Raw genomic sequence first — 12,999 nt, 5'->3', positions numbered from 1 at the left:
AGCATTCATCCAAGATGATTCATGGGATGAAAAAATTTCCCATTGTACCAAGTATTGAACCACAGGTTGATTGTGGAACTTGATTACCCTACTGTCCAAGATAGCAATGGGTTTGTAGACTGCAGTAGCACTCTTGCCTTGAAACCATTCTGGAATATGAGAAGAAATAGGCAAGTGACCATGAAAAGTCTTTAATTGAGACACATGGAACACATTGTGAATTTTAGCTTCCTGTGGAAGTTGCAGCTGATAGGCTACTTTACCAATAACCCATGTGACCTGAAATGGTCCATAGTATTTCATGGATATCTTCTGATTTGTCCTTGACTGAACTGACTGTTTTCTATAGGGTTGTAGCTTATGCCACACCCAATCACCCACTTTGAATATCCTATCAGACCTATGCTTATCAGCTTGACTTTTCATTCTTGCTTGAGCTTTGTGAAGATGGGTCTTTAGAACAGTAAGCATAGTTTCTCTCCTCTGTAAACTCCTGTCAATCTCTTCATTATCTGAAGCACCAGGAAGATATGGCAAGTGTATAGGTGGTGGTTGTCCATATACCACCTCATAAGGAGTTACTTGTGTTGCATAGTGAAAGTGGGTGTTATACCACCACTCACCCAAAGGCAACCAAGCATGCCATTCTTTAGGATTTGCATTACACATGCATCTGAGGTAAGTTTCCAAGCATCTGTTTACTACTTCAGTCTGACCATCAGTCTCAGGATGATAAGCAGAAGACAATAGAAATGAAGTGCCATGTAAACTGAATAGTCCTTTCCAAAATTGACTCAAAAAGATGGCATCCCTGTCACTCGCAATGCTTCTAGGCCACCCATGTAATTTAAAGACATGGTCCAAATAAGCTTGAGCAACCTGAATGGCAGTAAATGGGTGAGACAAGGGTATGAAATGACCATATTTGCTCAATCTATCCACCACCACAAAAATGATATCTTTGCCTCCAGATTTTGGTAACCCTGTGATGAAATCCATTGAGATATCCATCCACACAGCTTCAGGAATATGTAAAGGCTGCAACAATCCGGGTTTTGCAGAAGTATCATATTTTGCTGCTTGACATATCTTGCAATGTTTCACAAAAGCTCTCACATCCTTGGTCATTCCCTTCCAATAAAACAAGTGTTTGACCCTCTTTAAAGTAAGATCTCCCCCTGAGTATCCACTCTCAGGTTCTGAATGCAACCAGTTGATGACCTTTGTTCTTAAAGCATCATCAGGGCCTAAAACAATCTTATGTTTCCTTCTCAACAACCCATCTCTTAATGTAAACTGATCAACTGAATCAACTGTTTGTAAAGTGGCTAAAAGGCTGACCAAGCTATCATCAATTTCATAGCTTGCTTTAATTAAATCTGTCAAATCTGAACTGACCACAGAAATTTCCATGCAAAGCAATGCTGCCCCTTGTACCCTAGACAATGCATCTGCTGCTACATTTTCCTTTCCACATTTGTACTGGATCTCATAATCAAAACCCATTAGTTTTGAAAGCCAAAATTGTTGAAATGGTGTAGAGATCTTCTGCTGTAACAACCACTTCAAACTTTTCTGGTCTGTTCTAATAATAAAGTGGGCACTCATCAAATACTGCTCCCACTTCTGAACTGCAAATACAATAGCCAACAACTCTTTTTCATAAACTGATAGTTTCTGCCACCTAGGACCCAAAGATCTGCTAATAAATGCCAAAGGATGCCCCTCTTGCATTAAAACAGCCCCAATGCCACTACTTGATGCATCAGTTTCCACAATAAAAGTCTTGGAAAAGTCTGGCAAAGCTAACACAGGAGCTGAAATCAGACCTTGTTTCAACTTTTGAAATGCCTATTGAGCTTGATCAGACCATGCAAAGGCACCTTTTTTCAGTAAATCAGTTAAAGGTTTACAAATAAGGGAATAATGCATCACAAATTTTCTGTAATATCCTGCTAACCCCAAGAAACTCCTTAACTCCTTAACTGTGGTAGGAATTGGCCAACTTTCCACAGCTGAAATTTTACTAGGGTCAGTTTCAATCCCCTTTGCTGAGATGTAATGACCAAGATACTCCACCCTATCCATGGCAAAGTTGCATTTACTAGCCTTTGCAAACATACTATTCTGCCTCATAAGTTCAAAAACTTGTGTTAAATGCTCCCAGTGTTCCTCCTTAGACTTACTGTACACCAGAATGTCATCAAAGAAAACTAAAACACATTTTCTTAGTAAAGGATTAAACACACTATACATCCACCCTTGAAAAGATGCAGGTGCATTTGTTAATCCAAATGGCATTACCAGAAATTCAAAGTGTCATGCATGTGTCTTAAAAGATGTCTTATACACATCCTTGTCACTGACCCTGAGTTGGTGATAACCAGCTCTCAGATCCAATTTACTAAAGATTGTTGCTCCTGCCAGCTCATCTATTAGTTCATCTATAACAGGGATTGGGAATTTGTTCTTCACAGTCCTGTTATTAAGCTCCCTATAGTCCACACATAATCTCCAAGTGCCATCTTTCTTTCCCACAAGCACAACTGGAGAAGCAAAAGGACTTGCACTATTTTGTATGATTCCTCTCTCTAGCATTTCCTGTACCAATTGCTCAATGATATCTCTCTGCTTTAATGGATACCTATAGGGTCTGATATTTACTGGCCTTGAGTCAGTTTCTAAAGGAATGGTGTGATCAAAAACTCCCATGTGGAGTGGGAGATGTTCTGGATCTGCAAAGATGTCTTTGTATGACTCTTGCAAAGCCAACAACTCAACTGATATAGTTGGATTGATGGTCTGTTCCACCTCTAACTGCATAAAAGCCATATCTCTCACTTGCAGCAAGCACAATTGTACTGCATTATCAAATAGTTTAGCTGATGGAGTACCATCTAACAGTTTAACTTTTTGAGGATGCACCCCCTTTAATACAAATTGTTCACCAAACTGACTAAACTCCATTTTCAATTCCTTAAAATCCCAACATATTGGCCCTAATGTAGCTAACCACTGGACTCCTAGTACCATATCACAGCCCCCCAAAGCAATCAACATGACATCTGCTTTGAAAATTCTTCCTTGCATTTCCCATGTGAACTCTTTACACACATGCTGGCAGTTCAAGTGATTTCCATCTGCCACAGCCACATGCTGAATTGGAATTGCTTCTATTTTACATCCCATTTTTTTAGCTAAGTCCAAATCTAGAAATTTATGAGTACTTCCAGAATCAACCAAAACATGGAAAAGTTTAGACCCAACCAATCCCTTAACTCTCATTGTCTGGAATGTTTGATTCCCAGAAAGAGCATTGAGAGATAAAACAGGATCAACCAACCCCTCATCCTCAGAATCATTGATTTCCTCATCACTGACAGCATCTACTTTCTCCTCACTACTGAAAATCTCCACTGTAAACAACTGTGGTTCCTTGAATTGGCATTTATGGTTCCTGTCATAATGTTGATCACAATAATAGCAAAGCCCTTTTGCTATTTTCTCAGCCCTAACATCAGCTGGAATATGTCTAAAATTTCTTGCAAACTTGGGTTGAAATTTGTTAGAGGGTAATTGAGGTTTGATATTTGGAGTAGGGAGAAGAGCTGGTCTGTTTACACTCACAGGAACAGCTTGAATGGCTTTAGTGTTTTGGGAATAATTTGTGGGTTTACTGGTTTGGGAAAAATAGGTTGGTTTAACCTGCTTTTGTGAACAAGCCAAGGTTTGTTCCTCCTGTAGCCTTGCAAACTCCACAGCCTCAGAAATAGAGTTTGGCTTAAAAGCTTTCACAAAAGGTTTAACAATTGGGTCTAACCCCCCAATGAAACTATCTAAAAGATATTCCTCAGACAGATTATGGTGTGTATTAAGCACATCAGACCTTAAATCTTCAAACTCATCCAGATATGAGTCAATAGAATCAGATTGTTTGAGTTTATTAAACTTTTCTACAGTGCTACTTCCTCTATTGTCTCTAAATCTTGCCATTAAATCCAAACAAAATTTCCCCCAATCTACATTTCTTCTGGATGTTAAGTAACTTGTTACCCATTTTTCTGCCTTATCCAACATGTTAAGTGAAGCTAAATCCACCTTTTGTTCATCAGGAATATGGCATAAACTGAAATACCTACTACACTACTTAATCCAGATTCTTGTATTACTGCCATCAAATTTAGGAAATGTAAGTTTAGGAGTATACCCCAATACTTTGGAATGCTGAGCTTGAGAACCACCTGCTTGTCTACTGTGGCCATTCTCAGAAGTGCTATCCTTCATTTGATTCATCTGGTTCCTCATTTCCAACAACAATTCCATAATTCCATCCATTTTCTTGGATTGATCTTGAATCTGAGTTGATTGATCATCAACCCTTTGAGCTTGTGCAATCATTCGTTCCTCCAATTGTTTAAGGTGATCATCCATGGTTTTCCTAGTTGCTGGCGCCAGATTGCTCCTTACTTGTGGATCAAGTCACACAGTTTCACCTGATTCTTGAAGCTCACTTCTAATTTCAATTGAAATTCCAGGATCGTGAAGAACTCTCAAACCAGCATGAATGACGAGTTCAAATTTGCTCTGATACCACTGATGCAGGAAGGGTATTACCTTCTCTGCTTTGCTAAACTTCCAGTTGAAGATTGAATTCCAGAATTGGTTTAACAGAAGAAGAAGAAGATAAGAAGAAGAAGAAGAAGAAGAAGAATAGGGAAGAACAGATTTAGAAATCAGAACTAGAAGAGAATTAGATTTTAGGAGAAGAATAGGAGGATTTTTTTATTATGTAATACAATGGACTAATCCTCTATTTATACAACTGGTTTTATCAGCTAACTAAAACAGCTCATAACAACCAAATGCCACATCAACATAGTTAGTTACAACAACCTAACAACTAACTGTTTTAACATCAAAAGTCAACGCCCAAAATGAGTTGACTTAATCTTTCCTTAACAAAATTATGTGTAGTTATTTGAGTATATTTCGTGTTGAGTAGATGAGAATTCCTGTTTGAATTGAGGTTTTCTGTATTAAATAGTGTGAGTGTGTTTGCCTGCATAAAATAGATGCGTGATGAAGGTGCTCAGCTATTGTGTATATAATAGATGTCAACTTAGAACTTATTTTTTTTAGGAAGATAGGAGACTTATCTAATGAGACTGTATATAATAGATGCTTCTTGTTGCATGTTGGCGTAAGTCTCATGGTATAAGTGCAGAAGGTGCATTTGTATATATATTCTTAACCTAATTGTCATCGCCTTGCAATTTATGTCAATGTTGAGGATAATGTTATCAATAAATTAACTTAAGATGGGGTAAATCCTACTTTTGTATATCAATTAGGTTTCGCCTATTCGACTTATTTTGTCTGAACTTATATTATTTGAACTTATTTGACCTTATTTTATTTGAAAAAAACTTGCTTTTTCTGAAATGAACTTATTTGTGTGTGGAAATGTCTGAAAAACTTATTTTATCTGAATTTATATCATCTGAACTTGACTCAACTTATTTTGTCCAAAAATAAGTAGTTGAACAGAACAAAGCATGTGTGTTCATTGTTCTTGAATTTAATAGTATGACTAACGTGTTGATACTCTAATAAATTATTGCACTATCGTAGTGATTTCTACCTAGGGAAACAACGGGCGTACGTTGATGGAGTATTTATTTTTGGATCTGCACATTTTATTATTTTTGCTTTCTGAGTACATTGATTTATGAGTCAGGCTGAGTGGGTCCAAGGTTTACTTAATCTAAAAAATTATTTCCTCCGTCCCGATTTAAGTGTCACATTTCTCTTTTATAATTGTCCCAAATTAAATGCAATATATCCATGCTATAAGTGGCCCCACACAAATATACATATTTATTCCAATTAATTAAATACAAAAACTCTTAAAGAACTACTTCCCATTAACAATAAAAAAATATACTTTTAAAAAGTGTTTTTCTCTTTTCTTCTTTTTGTCCCTAAAAATCCGTGTCAAAGTCCATTTGTGGCACTTAAAATGATATGGAAGGAGTATTTGATTTTCTTTCCTTATTAAAGATAAACTCGGTTAGTCGGTTGTACTCTCTAGTGTTAAAAAATAACCGGATACACCTTCTAATTTGTATTGCATTTTGGGTATATGAAGGTAGTTTATTCCTATTTCAAAATCAATGGGGGATTGGGGGGATGGTTTACTGCTGTGTAAATGCTAATTGAATAAATAAAATTTTATTCAGGCGGAGTTTGATTCATTTCCAGTATACTAACTCGGTTTCAATAAGTTAATACTATTACTATTTGCACGGACTCATGTGCAATGTTTGACTGTTAATATATCCAATTCTGTATGACAAAAACATATAAATAGTTGATATTTATAAAATAATATCTAATGAAATTTTTTATAGATATAATAGTGAGAATTTATGGTCCAAGTTTTGACTTTTGAACACATTTTTCAAATTGTAAAAGACTTAATAAAACGGAGGTAGTATAAGCCAACAGTTTTTCTGTTCTCTGATCTTGGGACAAAGAAATGAGAAATTATCTCATTTAACAGCTGGTGAATTAATACCTAAATTTGGTTATTTACTGTTTTCCTTATTTCCTTATTATTAGGAATATGTTACTTATTTAAGTTCAATCCTTTATCCCGATATTCACGATTAATTAATCGTAAAATCATCCCAATTTCAATTCTAGAATAAAATCTTATACTTCTTCCCTCCCAAAAATTCAATTTACAAAAATCTAACTTATATATTGTTTAACATTAGTGTTACAAACCCATCTTAAATATCAATTGTTTGATGGTTCAGTGGTGGTTGATGCTAAATTTGGTAGGGCAGATCGCGTGTTCGATCCCCGCAACAATAATTGGGAGGAGACTGGAGCCTATCCACCCAAAACTCGCCCCGAATTCGGATTAGCCATCTAAAATGATGATTATCCCTGTGATTAATATCAGATCCTTAAGCTTTACAGCTTCAAGGGACTGGTGGTACCGGCTAACCTTCTCCCACGCAGGGCTCGAGTCGGTGTTGTCCGATCTTGGCGAAGGAACCACCATGCACTGTTGGGTTCCAAGGGTGTGCAAGCAATCTAAGCCAAACCTTATCTTGGTTCATGGGTTTGGGGCTAATGCTATGTGGCAATATTCTGGTGTTCTTGACCATTTTATTCCCAAGTACAATGTAATTCTCAACATTATAACTCACTTCTTTAATTTCATATATCATTATATATATATATATATATATATATAAGTAATTATTTGCGGGCTTGGATGAGTAACAAGAAGGATTTAAGCTATTTTTTCCCTAATGGGCCTAAAATGGGAAAACCCATGTCCTTTCTTGCGGGCTTGACTTCTTGTCCATGCCCGCCTATTAAACGGGTTGGACTTTCCGCAGGCTAGCGGGCCTAAACATTTTTATTCTTTTCACTAATTTTTTTTAGTATTTATGGTTAAAAAAATTATTTTGCTTAAATTATCTCTAAATTTTCAAGTTCCATTTGATAAAATAAAAGTGACAATAATAATCGTAAAATATTCTTGTAAGAATGTGAAAAAAAAGCAAGTTATTGGTCTTCAACAGAAAAGTTAATAATGAAGTGAAAGTTTTACCCAATAAAAGTAAAAAAAATTCAATGTTTTCTATCGCTTTTAAATTACTATATATACTAACTCAAAAATTATAAATAAATTTTACTTTTTAAATAAACTTGACAGACGGACTTGTCCGCGACAAATATTACATTATCCATGTCCGCTTAGGGGTGAGCACAACAGGGTCCCCTGTCAAAATTTTAGGAACCGGAACCTGTTGCAACAGGTTCCCAAAAATGGGAAGTGGAACCGGAACTGGAACTTGTTACAACAGGTTCCTGAAAATGAGAAGCGGAACCGGAACCTGTTCCAACATGTTCCGATTCAGGGTACCCTGTCATTTAAAAATTTAAATAAATTATTGCTAATATATTGAGAAAAATATCTACTTTATGGTTTGGGCTTTAATTGTTTTATAGTTTGGGCTTAAATTGTAATTTTATATTTATATTTCCAAAAACTAGCTTGGATTGTTTCATATTTTAGACATATGAAGCATTTTGGGTATTAGAATTAGTGTGTTCAGGCCAACAGGGTACCCTTTCCGAAAAATTGGGAACCGAAACCGGAACCTGTTGCAACAGGTTCCCAATTTTGTTACCCTGAACCGGAACTTGCACAATAGGTTCCGATTCCGGAACCGCATATTTCTCACAGGTTCCGATTCCGATTCAGGGTACCCTGACTTTTTGCTCACTCCTATGTCCGCCGTTAACATTAGCGGGACTGGCTTTTCTCAGTCCAAATTTTCTTTTCAAAATCATTATCCAATTCCCTACTTAACCGGGCCGGATGGACCGGGCATATCGGGTCATCCCGCCCATGAACAACTCTATTTTATATATTATGAACTTGATTACAATATTTGTATAGGTATATGTACCAGACCTCTTATTCTTTGGAAGATCCTACACCACCCAAAAGGAAAGGTCGGAAACTTTCCAAGCAAGATGTTTGATGAAGCTAATGCACATACATGGAGTTCAAAAAGCTAGCTTTGTAGGAATAAGCTATGGCGGTTTCGTAGGGTATAGCATGGCGAACCAGTTTCCGGAAGCAGTAGAGAAGGCGGTGTTGTGTTGTACCGGGGTTTGCCTCGAAGAGAAGGACTTGAAAGAGAGGTCGTTGTTCAAGGTTCAAGACTTGGATGAAGCTGCCAAGATCTTAATGCCTCAAAGTGCTAATAAGTTGAGGGAGTTGATGAAACTCTCCTTTGTTAAACCTCCTAAGGGAGTTCCTAATTGGCTCTTAACCGATTTCATAAATGTGAGTATAAGATCTCTAGTCTTGTACCACAGCTGGGGGTGGTAATTTGGGTCAATGGGATCAGGTTCGGGTTTGGTTTCAAGTCGATTTCGGGTTATGGAAAAAACTATCGGAAATATATATTGTAAAACTTAATTAATACAAAATTTCATAAATGGGTCAAATCGGGTCAATTTCATGTCAATCGAGTTCGGTTCAGGTCGGATTCGGGTTTCTCTCGGTAACTTTAGGTCGGGTTCGAGTTGGGTTTATCAGGTCAGGTCAGGGATTGTCAGCCCTAACCACAACGTGTGCCCACTTATTTTGTTATCTCACATCTATTACATTATACTAAAATAGACACCGGAAGTGACACGACACTAGAAATAACACTTGTCACTTCATGATGTAAAATTTTCCTGCCAAAAATATTTTCCTAAATGTAACTGTCAAACATTTTATTAAAAGAAAATGATCAAATGATAATTTTAGATATATCCGGACTTGCACGGGATCTAATTTAATTAGTAACAAAATTCATCACGTGTTTTGGTGCTAACACGTACATGCACACTGCCCGTGCGTATGTAGACTTGAATATATAGACGCATTATTGGTGTATGAATGTCCGGTCCAATTGTTTATGCAGGTTATGTGTAAAAATTATGTGAATGAAAAGAGAGAATTGCTTGAAGAAATACTCAAGGATAGGCAACTCACAAAATTACCAAAGATTCCCCATGTAAGTATATAATCAAGTTTCATTATTTTCTGGCTATGATTTTATACTCCCTCCGTTCCTAAATACGTGTCCACTTTGGACATGTGCACGGTAATTAATAAAATTGAATGGTGTGTAATAGGTAATGGTTGAGAATGTTTTTTTTTTTGGAAAGGAAAAAGTAGATAATTATTTATTGATAAAGTATAAATAAAAGTGGAGGTGGTGATTGAAAAATGGGAAAAATGTAGAATGTGTAAGAAAATGTAATAATGATGTATAGAAAAGTGGGAAAAGTGTATGGAAAAGTGGGAAAAGTGTATAGAAAAGTGGGAAAGGTGTATGTCCAAAAACGGAAAGTGGACACATAAAAGGGAACGCAATAAATGGGAACTGGATACGTATTTAGGAACGGAGGGAGTAGCATTTTATTTGTCAGTTTATATACGCGATTTATAGTTGGGTTGACTGACTGACCTATTAGAGGTGTCGATTCAGTAAGGTCGTTTTCCTTACCAATATACTACGAGTAATATGTTTTACTAACGTTCATGTTGAAATTGCAAATGTAGCCAACAATGATAATATGGGGAGAACAAGATCAAATATTCCCTTTGGAATTGGGAAACCGATTGCAACGGTATGCTTCTCTACCTCGATCACATTTGAAATATACTTCGTTTCTGAATAGTTATCGCTTAAGCATTATTTATGGGTCGATCGACCCTTTTATGACTTATTATCTCCATTTCAAAAAGATCTTACACTTTCTGTTTTAATCTGTTTCACAATATAAATCTGTGTACATGAACATACAGGCACTTGGGAAGTAATGCGCAGCTAGTGGTGATCAAGGAAGCAGGGCATGCAGTAAATTTAGAGAAACCAAGGGAGTTTTTAAAACATTTGAAAACTTTTCTACTTGATTCTCATAAACTTCTTCCCAAGGATCATGCTACTATCTTCGACTGGTGGCAATAAAATATTGATAATCTTTTGTACTCAATTTTTGTGCTAATCCTATTTTTTATCCCAATTTTCTATTACAATATAAATAAATAAATATAATATAATATTGTTTAGATTACATGCGTTTTCCCTTGGAGTCATGAGATCACTAAGGGAATTAATTTCAGATGATGCAATAGGCAATCAAATTAGTAACCACAATTCCCAATGACGTTCTCACGATCTTTATTATCACCCAGATAATTAAGACAAATTATTCATCCGTTGATTTATCATTTATAAGTTCGGTTTGACTGAAGTATGATACTTTAGTCATAAGCCATAACACATTGATTTTGGTATACAAATGAGATATTGGTTTAAATTAGCAGTAAAAACTGAGGATTTGTGTATGACAGGTCACATGGTCTGAATGAGAATGTTTGGACAATTACGATCATCCAATGCCAATCAACAAACCTTTTTTTTTGTTGATCTATCAACAAACTTTCTAAGCGTCAACATTGTAAGACTTGGATAGAAAGCAACATATAATTGTACTATATACACGCAATATATATTTAACGGTTCATAAAATGAAACTAGTACATCTCAAAAACCCCACCAACATATCAGCTAACCAAAAGAAGAGGAGAAAATACAGACATGGTGGTGACCATGGAGAACTCATCATCCCCGGCCCTCTCCTGTCGTCGTGGCTCATTTCATCATTTGGACCCAAAAAAACTATTTGATTTTGGTTTAATGATTAACTAGTGTGTGGTCCGGGCGATGCCCCAATCGCTACATTGAATAGTTAAAATGTTTAAATTCTTTTGAGCTCAATATTTGACGAAATATATGTATACCATAAAGGGAAAACATCCATTAAGTTCGTCAACGTACTGCACAGAGACACTACGTCATTATCATGCCAAGTAATTTTTCAATTAGATCATCTTACACTTTGTATAATTTGTATTTTAGTGGAACTAAGTGCTTCAAATTAATAAACACCAAATTAGAAATATGCAGCCATGCAAGGTATTCCTAGTTGATGCTTATGAGATTTATGACATCATGCTCTTCATAGTTGTCCTAATTCTTTATTTTTATTTTTTTTCAAAATAGTCCATAGAAAATAAAAAATCAAATAAAAATTTGTTGGATTAGACTTCATGTTAACATTTATTTGTAAATTTATGTGAAGAAATAAACAACAACTAGTGTTATTGGCTCGGGCGGTGCCCCGGATCATTGGTCATTGTTGGTAATATGATATTAATATTTGGAACATACATAATTATTGAATTATTAACAATTTAGATAAAATGGAGATATAATAGTTTTGTTATAAAAATAAAAATTAATTTTATTGTTTGGTTTGTATATATTTTACCAATTGTTTAGATTCATTTTAGTCTTTGTTTTGTAACTTTGAAATGCAATATATTAAAGATAAAGATGATAAAATCAACATAATAAATATGTAGCTTAGATGGTAATTCTTTCACATTAATAATGAGAGATCATGGGTTTGAATCTTGTTAGAGACATTTTTTTAAGTGAATGTATAATTGGATTTCAACTAAAAGGCTCGATCAAAGCACACCGCCACGTATTCACGTATGTGGTGCCATATCATGTTAAGTAAAATGTGACACATGGCGTTATGGCATGTCTTGTCTTGGAGTTTTAATAATATTATAGATTGGTGGTTGGTTAAAATGGTAATGAGAATTATCATCCAGACATGAGGTCTAGAGTTCAAACCTCATTGTATTGATTTTTGATTATCCATTACATGACATACCACTTGGTGAGTGAATGATGTGGCGCAAAGAAAAGAGTACTATGTGACACATGGACGTTTTCCACAACGCCTTTTAATATATTATTAGTATAGATAGATGGATTATTGGTATAGATAGATGGATTATCTCCATATACTAGGGTTATGCATGAGAATATTTGGACAATTAGGATCATTCAATGCCATTCAATATTTGGAGTAAGCGTCAACGTTGGTGTGAGACTTGGATAGAAAGCAACATATAGTTGTACTACTCAATACTCCCTCCGTTCCAAAATTATTGTCCTGTTTTTTAAATCGGACGTCCCAAAATTATAGTTCTGTTTCTAATTTTGGCTATTAAGGTCCCCACTTTCTCATGTACTATATCAATTAAAAATGCATTGAAAACCCCACCAATGTAGTATATTCCATTTTCCTATGTACTTTATTCTCTTTCACATGTACTTTATTCTATTTTTCTATGCAACTCAATCATCATTTGTACTTTATTCCACTTTTCCATGTACTATATTTCATTTTTCTTAAAAACCGTGTTTTTGGTCAAACGGGACTATAATTTTGGGACGGAGGGAGTATATATTTAACGGTTCATACAACGCCCGTTAATTGCGCAACTTTTGTTTAAGACCGCCGTGTCGAAAATACCGTTTTGATTTG

At 35.6% G+C, this 12,999-nt stretch overlaps 2 protein-coding genes across 2 annotated transcripts; one reads left to right on the top strand and one right to left on the bottom strand.

Moving 5' to 3' along the window:
• Positions 1–2,319: 2,319 nt before the first annotated feature.
• LOC110777704 (uncharacterized) lies at positions 2,320–4,431 on the bottom strand. Its single transcript, XM_056842662.1, has 2 exons — positions 4,216–4,431; positions 2,320–4,098 (listed from the first exon to the last, which is right to left on the bottom strand). Exons 1-2 carry the CDS (start codon positions 4,429–4,431, stop codon positions 2,320–2,322), a joined length of 1,995 nt encoding a protein of 664 aa, XP_056698640.1.
• Positions 4,432–6,691: 2,260 nt separating this feature from the next.
• LOC110777703 (uncharacterized) lies at positions 6,692–10,665 on the top strand. Its single transcript, XM_021982294.2, has 5 exons — positions 6,692–7,196; positions 8,486–8,878; positions 9,507–9,599; positions 10,151–10,218; positions 10,397–10,665. The coding sequence occupies exons 1-5, from the start codon at positions 6,942–6,944 to the stop codon at positions 10,557–10,559; spliced, it is 972 nt and encodes a 323-aa protein (XP_021837986.2). The 5' UTR covers positions 6,692–6,941; the 3' UTR covers positions 10,560–10,665.
• The last annotated feature ends 2,334 nt before the right edge of the window (positions 10,666–12,999 follow it).

This window comes from Spinacia oleracea, chromosome 4 (genome assembly GCF_020520425.1).
Source record: "Spinacia oleracea cultivar Varoflay chromosome 4, BTI_SOV_V1, whole genome shotgun sequence".
NCBI classification, from domain to species: Eukaryota; Viridiplantae; Streptophyta; class Magnoliopsida; order Caryophyllales; family Amaranthaceae; genus Spinacia; species Spinacia oleracea.
Note: the sequence above shows the minus strand (reverse complement) of the source record. Positions and strands in the feature narration are given on the sequence as shown.